At 32.7% G+C, this 15180-nt stretch overlaps 1 protein-coding gene across 7 annotated transcripts in view; it reads right to left on the minus strand.

Annotated features, from left to right (window-relative positions):
* Positions 1 to 252: 252 nt before the first annotated feature.
* The window catches only part of LOC135208495 (copper-transporting ATPase 2-like), a 64880-nt gene continuing 49952 nt past the window's right edge, over positions 253 to 15180 (minus strand). For 5 of the 7 annotated variants that reach the window (XM_064240734.1, XM_064240735.1, XM_064240737.1 and 2 more), the window contains exons 19-28: positions 14691 to 14856; positions 14106 to 14226; positions 13215 to 13402; positions 12137 to 12295; positions 11562 to 11711; positions 11199 to 11269; positions 10822 to 10977; positions 7007 to 7120; positions 6302 to 6538; positions 253 to 4689 (exon numbers count right to left, since the gene is read on the minus strand). In XM_064240734.1, the coding sequence (XP_064096804.1) occupies positions 6331 to 6538; positions 7007 to 7120; positions 10822 to 10977; positions 11199 to 11269; positions 11562 to 11711; positions 12137 to 12295; positions 13215 to 13402; positions 14106 to 14226; positions 14691 to 14856 (1333 nt within the window). In that variant the 3' untranslated portion in view covers positions 253 to 4689; positions 6302 to 6330. The remainder of the gene's footprint in view (positions 4690 to 6301; positions 6539 to 7006; positions 7121 to 10821; positions 10978 to 11198; positions 11270 to 11561; positions 11712 to 12136; positions 12296 to 13214; positions 13403 to 14105; positions 14227 to 14690; positions 14857 to 15180) is intronic. The other 2 variants (XM_064240739.1, XM_064240740.1) reach the window with 2 other exon arrangements.

Below are 15180 nucleotides of genomic sequence, written 5' to 3' on the forward strand. Positions count from 1 at the left end.
ACTCCTAAGAAGCCAGGATGCAACCTGGAACTTCACACTATAAAAACCACCAAGTTGAATAGGATAACTGCGATACACCAAAATAATAATAATAATAATAATAATAATAATAAATGTGCAGCACCAATAAAAACACTTCTCAGAAAATTCTGAATCTTGTAGCTACACTTTCTCCTTAAAATTCCATGCTCGTAACTACTGAATTGAAACCAGCACTACTATGTAACTTACAACAGTGAGAAAAATACAAAATTCAGATATAAATATTTATTGAAAAATTGCAAAATTGAAATCAACAATACCCAAAAATTTCTCCTATGAGTCTTCATATTTGTTCCATGAAACTAACAAGATTGTGAATGTTCAAATATAAAACCAGCCGATATCTTTAGATAAAAAATGTTCTCATAAAATCAGTCTAGTACACAAACATTATACTTGAGCTGTCTTGGCATAGTGAGGCATAACTGGAAGACAAAAATCAGAAATGAAGGAGTACAATTTTATGGGTGATTTCTTTTCACTTCAATTGAAATGAATGATTTGGCGGACGGGAGAACTTATAGTAAAAAAGTCAAAATAATATGACATACATTACTTATGTTTTGTCCAGTTGTTTGCTCATTTTCATATATTGTACTCCTAAAATATTTTTAAAAGCAGGTAACCATGTATGTTTGCACACCAATTACTCCACACATAGATATGGTGTCATTACAGTGTATAACATTTTACTGTTGTGGCTAAATAATGTTTAATATGCCAACACAATTTCTAAAGCCACAATATAAGAGTGATTACAGCTTGTGATTCTGACATCTACCTACAACATCCATGTCAGTGTATTCTTACAACCATTGCTTACATCTACTTACTTATAAAATTCTGACTATTTTGACATAGTATTTAGAATTTGTACAGAGATAAAAAAATAAATATTAAAAGAGGCACTTATAAAAACTAACAACCTTCTTACACTTGAAAATATATAGTTTTATAAAATCATATATTTTGCTTCATGTGCTACTATTGCTGTATATAACTCTAAAGATCTGCTCTTAGGGGGCCCTTCTGCCATTAACATAAACATAATCTACCTATAGTTTCTGAAACTGTGCTAACATAAAGTATCTCAATAGTTAGGTGTGAGAATAGAAAGAAAAATGATCTACAACATTCTGAAAAAGGTCCAATTTTTGGGTTTTTACAGACCATCTCAATGAGGCACAGACTCATATATCTTTTCAAATGAGTAATTTTCTGAAATACAGAGATCACCAATAGTATACATACTTGAGAAGTCTACTTTTACTGTGAGACTAACATTATCTGAATGAATGAAATTTCCACTATCACCTGCTCTTGTATATGAAGCAAGTCCCTATATAGAATCCTAGTTGTAGTCTTCATATCCTTTTCAGTTTAAATCCATAGTTTGGGTCACAGTTTTTAATAAGCCTCCTTCAGCTGCTTCTGTCTTAATGGCTCATTTTATAATTGGTTTTGGCAGATGATTTTCATGACTCCATCCCTCCCTATTTGCCTGGGCTTGAGGCCAACAGAGTTGAAAATTGTAGTTGTAGTCAGCAGGAACAAATCATCTTCACCATTTCCGTTTTATTTGGAAATGCTCTGCATGGGCATATCTACCATTTTTTGTAGATACAAAGTCGAAAGTTACGTTATAGTGGCTTGGTAAGAAAATCCTGCATAGAATTTTGAGAATGAACAAGAAAACAGACGCATTGAAAGATATGTTTCAAAACAAGCCACAATAAAGTACTTCTAGTTGGACAGGGAAGAGGAATGTACCCACAAGTCATTTTTAACCTTAAAATCTTAAAAACAAAAACTAAAAATCCTGAATACTGCAGGTCATTTCTCATACAGAATTAGAAGGAATTATGATTTAAATTATGCTGAAATTCCCTGACTAAATGCACCACAGGTTAAAGAGGGATATGTTCTTTTAAATATTCTTTTAAGATAATGCACAGCTGCCAGATCTGAGGCCGAGAATAAATCATGACTCATGGATTGTGATGAGGCAATTTTTTTTAGTACGTAACTATAAAATTGTAGTATCCAACAAGTCTTTTACAAATTCTTTGAGATTAAGATATGTTAAATTTAATGGAAATGAAATTCATATGCTTTGCAGTTAAAAGAAAAATGTTTCAAATATAATAACCAAAAAATCATAGCTATGAAGTACAGTACTGCATATGCAAGTTAGCACATTCATATTACAAGATACAGTATGAATGATTTTTCAGCTTTTTATGTCAAAACTGTGGAAGTCAGTTATTAACCTTCTAAAGGCAGACCACCTGCAGACTTTAAGTGTGAAAAGATGACACCTTAGATTATGGACCCATAAAATATAAAGTAAAATACATTTACACTCAAGACTAATAGGAAAAAATAGACCTACATACTGCTATAGTAAATAGAGAATGCTTGACAGTCTGATAAAAAGTTATTTTTAAGTACATGTTTCACAGACATTAGCAAAACTGGCATCTGAGACTGGAAGCACCAGGAATTAACATGCCTTTTCATATAATTATGAGAATACATTGCTTTTGATATAGAATTGACAAAAAAGGAAAGATTGCTAAAACATACAATATCAAAAATATATGAAGAATGGTTTTATATAAAAAGACGTACTACTGCATAAGAATGAAGTTTTCTGCTTGAAGCTTACTTCTCTCTTCATGAATTGAAAGAGACCAACTTTCTGGAAAAACTTCTCTGCAATCGTTACACAATACTTATTAAAAAGTGTGATGTGATTGAGCACTGAATTATAAATCTAGGTGTATATATTACGAAAATCTTCTAATCGTCACAATTGTTTTTTAAGACGTGTGCACGTTCTGCCTAAACTCCCACAAGGTCTCAGCCACCCTTTTAGTACGTCATGATTTCATTGGCCTTCCTAGTAAATATTTGTCCTACTTCCATATCCACAACTTTTTTGACTAAATGTTCTTCATCCCTTCTCATTGTGTTCAAAACATCACAACCTTCGAGAGATGTCTATTTCCCAGCCAATGAACACAATTTTCCATCACTTCCTCATTCATATGTGATCTTCCCACTATACTCTGGCCATGAATCTTAACATTCAGTACTTTCCAAAATATCAAATATCATCCATTTTTCCTCTGTATAGAGTAGTACAGGCCTTATGTAACCTAAATCGGCCATTGTTCTTTCTAATAATGGGAAAGTTTTACTGACCAATAGTATAGCTATCTCTCCATTTCACCCATGCTGCAGCTACAGCAAATAAAATGAGGAATCTTTGCATTTCTCTAATAAATAATGTAAGCATAATATGGTATACTTGTATACTGTATTCAATAAAAAAAATGTACTGTATAATAAATTAAAAGCTCAAATTATACTTCCTTCCTGGGATAAATTCTAATGTTCTTAAAACAGAGTCCACTGTTCTTTTGTGTGAAAGATTGACTCTGGACATAACCGGTACCCCATACAGAAAAGTGTTGTATAAAAGAAAATAAAAAGGGCTAGCATAATACATATTCATACTTGTTCTCCCAAAAACGAGTAACAGCAGTTAAGAAAGAATTAATTTACATTATAAAACTATACACGTACAGTAATATTTGAAGTGAAGAAGTTTCATAGAAGAATTTAGAAGATATGATGAGAAATGGTGTTTATTACATAAAGTATGAATAATGTGAATACATGCATGTAAACTAAAGCAGAGAAGTTCAGTATCTCTAACCAACTCTGCAACTCAAGACATCAACAGTGCTGGGTAACTATGAGCGTTATCAACATGAATTAATCTGAAGAAATTATTTTCATATTAATTGTAAAGCCTTAATATACAGAGCTACGTCGTTAGTTATTTACGATGGCTGAACCAGACCACAAAACTATAAGTCTTGCCTCTGACAATTATTAAACGAAATTGTATCTGGTAAGTAGTATAAATGTAGTTACTCTGTTAAAGCGAGTATGTAGTACTGTAATAGAGATAAGAATAACTTTCTGCAACTGAGCTGCTGATTAATTAGTTTTCAAAACAACGATAACTATCTTGGTATCACAGGAAGAAAATAGCTTTTTAAAATTTTGTTACATATTTACAAGCACATGCATCAGCTCTGCCGAAAAGATTTAAAACCAAGACATATCAATTTAATCAATATGTGGGGATAAAATATGATTAATTGTAAAACTTTCTCTACTTCTTGTTGGAGTGCTTTGATAAAATTCTTTTTTACGCAATCACTTAAAAATTAACATATTCAGCACCAGTAAAAATAAAAATAAAAATAATGGAAACAAAAGGCTGATCAAATAAAATCTTCACAAAATAAGAGCAACAGCATACATACTGAAGGATGACTAATTTCTGACACTTTTTCCTTTCAATACACAAAAATAACAATCACAATATAGTTTTGCACCTTAGCCTATCTACTGTATACAATATATATCTATATTGTCTTTTAATAATACCCAGTTAATATTCAAAAAATAAAAGTTCTCTCATGGAAACCTTACATACTAAACAGAGAAACATCTTAAGCCATTGCCTTCAGTTCCAAGTGAGTGTCTTCAGGATCCTCGAGGTCATCATCATCGGTTGGCACCAAGTAATGACCTTGTTTTACCTGCCTTCGCAGAGAGCCGAATATCCTGAGAAAATAATGGTATTAGTACTAAAATTAAATAAAAATTTATATTAGTACATATTATAATTGTGAAATGTCACAACACAGTATATTGATGAAAACAAAATTTGAAACTCACACAAAACCTGCAGAGAAAAAATAAAGAAATACAGCGCCAGTGTACAGACACTATCTTCGAAATTTATTACACCAATGATGACATGTGTAAAGGTCTAAGCCTTTGTGCAAGAATATATGTTTTTCTCAACTGAATGACAAATTTTGTATTGTGTCAACCAAAGGCAAAATAAATCAAGTTAAAACACTGACGATTATTGTGGGCATTTAGTTTCTCGAAACATCCATCTGCACAGTCTTCAGGGGAGAAGCCAGTGAGCTAGGCAATGTGACGAAACCAAAGGGGTCCAGGAAAAGCCAAAAAATGGATCAAACTATAGATCATCAAATTCAAAGATTATAAAAAGATCATTTACCTGTGAAAGACACTACGTAGCTAAGTAAGCTAAAACAAAAGTAAAAAACTAACTAAAAATCATGTTATTATCTTTACTGTGCTTTCACTTCTACGACTCTCCCTTCTTTAGCCCTGCAGCTCTAAGATCTTATCAAAGTATGTCCGGGTCTTGTAACTCTTTAAGTTCTACCAAGAACTCAGATTACACTAAAATGTACTAGCTCTATTCTCATTACATATTTCTATTTTCCGTGGATTTACCTTAAGTCCCATCTCTCTAGATATATTAACATAACTTTTTAAACTTCATGGGGTTTTGCTGACTTACCTGAATAACCTAAGTCTGTAAATTTTTTATTGTTAACCTAATCTAAACTTTTCCTTCCAGTAGTGGTGAAAATTTCCCAGTAGCATCCCACTATTTTCTGCGAACTGACTTAGCAAGACTTCACCCGCTTAATTTTGCATGTGCATCATTCACAGATATGTAATTTCACTCAACTTTACATGGTTAATAAAGAATACCTAACTGCTGAGGAGCAAGTCAGCCTGGTTCAGTACCAGTTCTAAGCTTGGATAAATAGGGACAATTGAAGTCATGAAAAGCACCAATCCCTGAAACATCTGTCAAAACCAATTACGAAATGAGCCATTCAAGATAGAAACAGCTTGAAGATGCTCAAAACCAGTGACCCCAAACAGCAATTAATGTAAGAAGTAAAAGGCCATACTGGTCAGTAGATGTCAAATGGCTTCTGTTTAAACAACTGGCATCAGGTGAATCACAACATACTCATGAACAATGACAAGTACACCTTCTCCTGTCAACCTTTTCAGTCACATTTGCATAACTCACTGGTACAATAGTGCAAGAGGAGAAAAAAAATTGAATTAGAGTTAAGGAAATGAATAGTATAGTTAACCACTTCAAATTTTAATTTCATGAAGTATTAAAGTGTTTCCTAGGATAAATATAAATAACTTTTTTGTAAGATGCAAGCATGAACAAAAAAACAAACATCACTCTTTTCATGTTTACCACAGAGTAAACAAAATAAGTAGTCCATTAGTAAGCACTTTCAGTTTAAAACATGCAGCAAAGTGTAAACTATTCTCAGTAACATGCAAAAGAGGTGGCAATTAAAGCAAAGCATGCACTTACTAATCAGTCGCCAAGCAGAGGCTTATTAACTAAAGCTGAACCACTAATGACTCTGAGGGCACCAGGGTAGGTTGGTGCACCAAGTCCCCATCACCAAACTCATCCTCATCATTACCAACACCACCCTCTTCCAACAGCAAGCCATTAGAGCCCTCTGAAAACTCAACTGCGGAAAGAAGTTCCTCCATTTCCTCATCATTCTCACCTCCTATCTGCACACCTGTTATGGCGTTGAACCTGCAACATTCCACTGGTGCTAAACAACATAATAACCTTGCAAGATAGTAGTCATCACTACCATTTTAAGAATAAAGAGCTCTTCCAAAGACCAGATGTTAATCATAAGAAATCAGTGACAATTAACATCACCCACAAAATAATCAGTGAATTAATCACATTACTGTAGTATTAGGAAACCAACACCCTTCATATGAAAATCAAGTAATGAAACCAATTAATCATGTTTTGTTCCTTAAACTTACACAATTTCCTGATTTTAAACACTTTTTTTGACTACCCATCAATTACTGTACCTTTGCAGATCTTTTAATACAATATTCAAAACCTCCAACTTACAAAGATATGGGTAATATGTATATAACAATGAAGATTAAAGAACTGTATGTCTGAATGTGAAAGCTCTACAGGATAGATTTTACTACTATTTTACATACAAAGTGCAACTACAGAAGCCTTGCTATGTACCTGGCTTTTAGGGATTTGGTATAGCTGCATGTACACTGGCCACCAAACCTCATACCAGAACACTGGCATTTATGATTACTACGTCGGTAATAGCTGCGAAGGTTGCTTCTCATTCTGGAGAGGTAAGGGACAGACTCATGGTAATTTTTGTCGATCTTAAAAAATGTCCATGAGTGATTAGTATTAAAATAATTACCACTAATGGAATACAGAAATATTCTTCTGAAGCCCCCATAAAGACTGAAAAAAAAGGCTGAAGCTAACACCACTCTCTAATTCAAAGGTAATAAACCAAATACACTGCATCATCACTTCCAATAGCCAGAAACTAAACAAAAAGTATATATACATAGATCAGTTCAAGAACATAATTTTTACAGATAGTACTTCCTTGTTCAGTACAAAATGTTGGTAGTGTTTATTTCAACTTTTTCTCATTTACTGGTAAGTCCCAAGGGAATTGTATCAATGTTTCTATTAAGATTCACAATACTTATGCCTTCATTTTGCCTTTAGGCCTCTGATTAAACTTTATACATAATGTCACATCAGTTAACTAATAATTAGCTAAATATCTACAAAAAAATTCATGAAAAGTTCAAAATAAACAATTAATTGCATAGCTTCAGCAATACAGTAAAATTAGTTTATAGTAATGCAATTTGTATTTATGTATTGCTATTCTTGGTGTAACAGAAAAACACACCAAACATTTTGTGCTTAGAAACACTGACAAACTGTACAGACCATTTGTAAAGATTCTGTTAAAATGAAAAAAATTAGCAATTCAAAACCAGTACAAAGACAAGTACAATTCAAACTTCTAAACAAGTTGTTTCACTTGCAATAAAGATCATGAAAACCACCATGCATACCTCAATAACAAACACTGTGCAAAGAGACTTTCCCGACAGACCAAAATTTTCCTTGACATGACCTCAAAGCAACATTTACATGCTCCCCAAAAAGTCCACTTGATTAAACAATCAATACATCATAAATCATGAGTCCTGTGCTACACTCAAACTGTAATACAACCAGAACATGATTGTTTACTTCACAAACTTTTCTTCAACTCAGACACTATTTTCTGATTATCTTTTATATACAAAACTAATTAACAGCCATATGAAAGCTGGAATTCTAAGTACTACATCAGCACCAACAAGTGCATGAAGCTCATCAGACCTCTATTATACTGTACATGACTCTAAAGTAAATACTGTATCAAGTTTAATTATATCCATACTGTGAAAAGAAGTAAAAAGTAAAAATGGTACTCACACGTCTCACCCACACCAAATCCTTAGGCATTATGTATGGGGTATATAATTACAGTTTCAAAATATTCAATGTATTGATTTACTAAAACTTGGCTAAACAGGCTGGTTGTTCTAAAACCAAACTGCTGTCCTATAAAAACCAATAAATTAAAAATCTTTCTTAGAGATGCATAGTTCCACTAGCTTTAAGGTTTTTCTTTGACCAAGTAAGGGAATATTAAACACATGGGGCCAACTACTTCGATAAAAATGCTAATATATTCTTTAGGCGGCAAACAAGGAATCTACCTCAAGGCTTGCTAATTTCACATTAAGAAACATAATTAACTGCATTATTGAAGTCTGGAAACAAACTTTTAATGCTTTATGATAAGGTAAAAATACCTAAAAAAGAAAAGAAAAAAGGAGCGAAGAGACAAGATAGCCATTTCATGATCTTAAAAATAAATAAAAAGACTGGCCACTCAACATGCTTTTAGATGGTCACAAAAAGTTTGGTTAATTGATGTGAATGTTTCTGAAATTTTTGTGCTATTTTGATCCACAGCTATTGTTCTAATTTTCTCATAAAAATCAACATAAACATTATTGAGAGAACTTTTATTAGTTTCTTGCATGGGTTTGCTTTCATATTTGAAACCATGTTACAATACTTTTTAGGTGATCATACCATACAATTGGGTGTGCATGCCTATGAAAAGCTGAGTGTATTTATCAGTCAAAGGTTCCTCTTTTCTAATACTTTCTACATGAACATATGAGAAATCCAGTATCACTTGAAGTTTCTCACATATCTAAAAAATAAGGATAAAAAATGAATATTTTTTTTTATCTAATCATTCTGATGGTTCATACTATATGTTTTGGGATATGAATAAACCTTCTGAAAGATAACTTCTTCCTTGACAGCGTTGGAATTTCATCTTCAAAAATACCATTAACTGGCAGATCCACTAATATTTGATACTGATTTGGGCTTTAAAATGTACATCTTGGTTGAACAAATAGAAATATTTATTGCAAAAGGATACTGATACATGAAAAAATGACTTGCATCTATTACCTCAAAGTACAGATTCACAGAAGAGATCTGGATGAGTGTTACATATATGAAAATGGGGATCATAAGTGCCCCTGTTCAGGATAATTGGAAATGACAGAAATATGTGACCAACACAGCAGGACATAAACAATATCTTTTTTTATTTTCATCCTTCCATTGGAATTACATATTTGAGCATGCAGTTTCTGCTACGGTAAAAAAGAAGACAGTGTGCACTTTTATATCTATAATATGCACCATAAAACAGATGCAACAGTTCCACAGTTAAGGTGAATGTACCATACACTCTGATCTGGTTATCCCTACAGGTGTCTTCATTTAAATTTTCCACTTATAAAAGCAACATCCAATAAAGAATCAAGAAATACCCCAAAAAGTAATGACTCACTGGATCCAAACAGCAGAAGACCCACACACACTGTTATACCCACTGCAAATGGCTTGCTGACTGATTTATAAATTACTTAACACATGCACAAGCAGCATAAATTCATGCAAGGTTGAATTATGGAGTTCACATGCTTCAATGCCACACATCATACACAAATAAAGAAAAGAGTAAAGAATCATGGGAGCATCAAGATGTCTTTATTGGTTAACAAATCCACACCATAGATACTGTGATATAAAGAGTTAACATAAAGATTTGTTGGGATCCATTCTGTAATTAAGAAAAAACAATATAGCTAACTATTATTCTACAGTATTCTTTTAACATTATTTATTAGACCACACACCACACACTCACAAGATTTCCTATGGCAAGGAAATTAATAACGAACTGTAACGCATTTAACAAATTAATTAAAGCATTTGTACTTAGAAAATGCAAAGCTAGCTTACTTGCAGTGAACCCTGAATATAGGCCAAGCAGCTACCCATATACATGCTGTGTACAACAAATATAAAGCTGTAAAACAAAATATTGCAGAAAACATAGAAGATATATACAAAGAATCTGGTGAAACTTGAAGCAAAGCAAAGAAATATTTGTGATGAAAAAGTGATAGTAGCTATAGGACCTAGCAAAATTTATCATTTACATTTTACACATTCAAATAATTAAAGACTGTATTCAAAACTTTGCTCTCATTAACATATATAATCTGCACTGGGATGTCAATGTTTATATTTAACAGAAACTTCTCTTTCTATAAATAAGTTTTTTCTATATATAACTGAAGCACTAGTTTTAACAAATAAAATTACCAGTGCCTCTAAACAATGCAAAATGATTGATATTAAAGTACAAAATGACACTGAAAACTTAAGAACTATCAAAGGCAACAACACAAAAGTATGATTGTCTCTAAAAACATAAGACAATTTGGCTTTTACAATAAGTCAAATACAGTTAGCATTCTTATAAGAAATAAATTTGCTACTTATTCCCATCTTTCCAGTAGTTAGGTTTAACGTCTTTAGAATTTAATAAGCATTTCTTATTAAATACAAATTTAATTTTGTACCTTGATAATGTGGACGAAGGCGTGTTTGGTGCAGGAATGTCATCCAGGCCACGATGAATTGAAATATTATCGTCATCATCTAAACCTGCTAGACGAGACTCCTGAGCTTTATGGAAATCTAATGTTGAGAGAGACTCCCTCGTAGGTTTGCGATACCTGAAAAGAAAGACGTCAGTCACATTTGTATAAATTTGTAAAGAAGACTAAATTTTTTTTATAACTTTTCATTTTCTATATTACTGTAAACTTATATATAAAATGAAAATTTACTGTACATAATCTCAAAATATACACAAGCACAGTATATATTTTAGTAATAATCATTAGGGTTATTTCAAGATGATATAAAAAGTACAAACAAAGATGTTAATTCTTACAGCTTCAATAACAGTGATGACACAACAACTGAAACGGAGCTCAAAGCCATTGCTGCTGATCCCATCCATGGCTGTAGTGAAAAATGATAACAGATAAGCAACCACACAATAAACAACATTGTTAATGTTTCTATATGACATATAAAGAAGTATACAAAATATATTCATGAACTTTGCATGCCAAGTCATTTTTAAAACCAGTCTGGGGACGTCAACTAAAGCACCGTCCTGAAACCATTCCGTAATGACACTAGAGAAATAAAATGAAAAAAAAAAAAAACATAATTATTGACGACACACCACTAAAACTTATTTGCCTTTTATATTTCATCAATAATAACATATACACAAAACTTTACTTACAATCAATACAAAGCCAAGCGGTCTGAAAACCCCAGCTGCTACAGGAATTCCCACGATGTTGTATATAGAAGCAAATACAAAGTTATAGTGAATTCTTCTAACAGTCTTCTTGGAAAGATCAAGGCAAGCCACAACATCGATGAGATCATTCTAGAAGAAAAATACAGACTTCGTTATATCATACAAAAGTAGTTGCACCTGATTTATCCTTTCAAGATCATACAAAATACTGTACACTTTATAATTTCTAAAGATATCATTCTTTATTTTCAAGATATTCCTTCTCAAAATATTACGAAAAAATCATACCTCATTCCTTTTCAAAAAACTTCATATGCTTAAGTATTCTTAGTATAACTGGTAAAAGCACAGCTAATTTTGTAAAAAGAAAAATTAGATCTTTTTTGATCAGACAATATAAATTATCTGTAAATATGATGCATTTTCAATAAAACAATTCTAAACCACCTTATATTTGGATTTAAACTTAACTTGAAATTTATGTATACGTATTTTTTCATCAACCCAATGCAGAAATCAATATAACCAAAATTAAACAAACACATATACAATACCCTTATCAAAACTACATCTGCAGCTTCAACGGCAACATCTGTTCCTGACGAAATTGCAATGCCAACATCTGCTTGTGCTAATGCTGGGGAATCATTGACTCCATCGCCAACCATTGCCACTTTCAAGCCTGATTCCTGAAGTTGTTTCACTTTTTTTACCTACAAAATATAAGATATTTTAAACTATAATATTAAACTTTAAATTAAATCTACCACCTTGAAATCACAATTTCATACATTAAAAAATGCAAGGTGCAGAACATTAGAAGACTGGAAAATATTAAATAAAAAATATATTTGCATTAAAGTTTGACTTCCTAATCTGGATCAGTTGTTCTATCGAATCTCTTACCGTAGTATACTACTACCAGAGCTTTCTGTTTGCTAAGCTCTGCTCATCCCGGTGGGTACTGTGTGGTTACCGTGTGGTCTAAAGAGCTTTGTAACCATACCTGTCCCTTTAACTGCCTTTCCTTTTGAATTACCCAACATTTTCTCATTCAAAATTTTATCATCTGTTAAGAACTGTTCTAGGTGCAGAGCTCATATTGGTGTACTGCCAGGTTAATTTAAACAGAAATCAACATTTATAATAGTAGTAATACTGTTGTCTCCTGGACCAGTGCATGTTTTTGACAAGGTTACTTAGTGTTAGTGATTCATGTAAATTTTGAGCTGTATTATGAAATATAGTTGCAGCATTAAGCCTACAAATTAAGTGCGGTACATTTGAGAGGCAGTGTTAAAGGTAAATCAAGTTACCATAAAGAAATCGGCAAAAGGGGAATTCATTTACAAACTCTTAATTTTACAAATAACACAACAAATTTTTTAATCAATTTGTATTTTTCATAGCTAACAAACCTACGGTCTTAACAGCAGGATAAATCTTCTAGCACCAGGTGGAAACCGATTAAAAACAACAAAAGATTGTAATACAAGGAATCTGTGGCATCTGGCAACACGGATGTAGATGAGGTGGAGAGTGGTCACCGACCATGCGCGAACAGGATAACTATCTGTTATTTTACAATAATTAACAGGTAATAGAGCACAGACTATTTACATAATTACTTACTTTGTGTGAAGGAAGAACTTCTGCGAAAACTCTCGTGATGCCAACTTGTTTAGCAATAGCAGCAGCTGTTTTCTGATTATCACCAGTTAATAAAATAACGTCTAACCCTCTCTTCCTCAAAGAATAAATTGCTAAGGCGGCCTCTGGCTTCACAGTGTCTGCTACTGCCAACATTCCAATTAATTTACCTGAAAACAGAAGAGAGAATGATGGCTAACAAAATACTCACCAACATTCAACCTTATAGTAAATGCTAATTGTATGTGAAATCAAAATACGTACAGTAAAGTAAATTCGTCATCACTCATCACTCATTGTTCCAGCATTCTGAAAAAAAAAATACACAGAACCCCTGTGTTGTAAATTTTGAATTCTTGGTTGACACTCTGCTGATAGCACCATACTTTGATAACGGAGAAATCTTTGTGTAACTATTAGTCAGAGATTTAGAAATTTGCTATCCAACAAAATTCCTTTTCTCTCCCAAATACTAATTTTATTATAATCAAAAATAAATGAAAGAAAAACAAGAGAGACGGAAGTCACAGGCTTGAAATCTCCTGGAGCACACTACTCGGATACAGCTTTTAAGGCCCCAATTGTGCAAAAATCTTCCATTCTTTCCTCTCTGTTTTTAAGTATCATTATTTTACTGCAAACATTTGCCTCTCTTTCTCACATTGTTTACCATTACTTCATTCCCAACAGAAACAATTTTGCCTTCACACACATCTTTAAAAATCAACTTATTTCATCAGGCCACTAGCATAAGAATTAATCCTCACACAGATATACAGAAATTGCAACAATCATTATTAACTGAAAACTGACAGAGGTTAAAGTATGTTTACAAAAATTAGCCTAGAAAATGAACTACAAAACATTACTTACCATTGATAGCTGCTAAAACGGCAGTGCGTCCCAATTCTTCTTGCTCTTTCATTTGATCATCTACGTTCTTTGGTACAAAAACCTTGTTCTGATTCATCCAATCCCTATTGCCAATATAAACCTGAAGCAATAGGAAATAAGATACAGAACATTAGTAGCATAGGTGACATGAATAAAATCTTTACACATATGCAGCACCTTATAATATGGTTTCGCAAACTTTCCTCAAAGTTTGTGACTGAATGATTAGTAAAAATTTTAGGAGAGCATAAGCATTTACATTTACAATTCTGCCACCTATCATTACTGACCCTAATGGTACTGTGACATGTGGATTCAGTAGGAAAAGAGGCTTAATATTTAATTCAACCAAGTGAGCTACATACCAAACTAGGTTTGTTACCGATTAAAACACGAAAGACTTTGCAGGGTTCCTCTCTGGAGGTTTAGGACACATGTAATTACCTTCATGTTCAGCATTAATCAATAAAGTAAAATATCTTTAATAAAGACAAAGTGAAATACATAAAATCTACATTACTACATAAAGGCAGAACTCTAGTGAACAAAGGAAAAATATAGTACCTTGTATGGTTCCTTGCATTCCTCATTCTCAGTGGTGTTAGCAATGAAGGCATTTATGTTCTCTTTCCTGGGCATACTTGGCGCATCTGTGTAATCTACCAAAACATCACCAATCACAAACATATTTTCCCTCTTTTGCTGTGATTGGCCAGAAAATTCTGTTAGCCTGTAATGAAGAATAAAACAAGTTAAAAAAGCTAATATAGTAACTTTCACTACAGCAACATAGCCACAACCCCTCATGAAAACTAAAATATTCACAGAACTACCTAAAAAGCAAACATCTTATACCATATACTAATGAGTTCTTCAAAATAGGCAACATATATGACAAGGACCAAATAACTTTATGCTTCCTATCACACAAAACATTCATCTGAATCATGAAGGAGAAATGATTTCACAATGCTTTTTTAGGTAGTATTGGTTACACCATGCCTTATCTAACACTGCAGATGGCACTAAGGTTTGTTGCAGCAATCTTCCAACA

Source organism: Macrobrachium nipponense, chromosome 35, assembly GCF_015104395.2.
Source record: "Macrobrachium nipponense isolate FS-2020 chromosome 35, ASM1510439v2, whole genome shotgun sequence".
Taxonomy (NCBI): Eukaryota; Metazoa; Arthropoda; class Malacostraca; order Decapoda; family Palaemonidae; genus Macrobrachium; species Macrobrachium nipponense.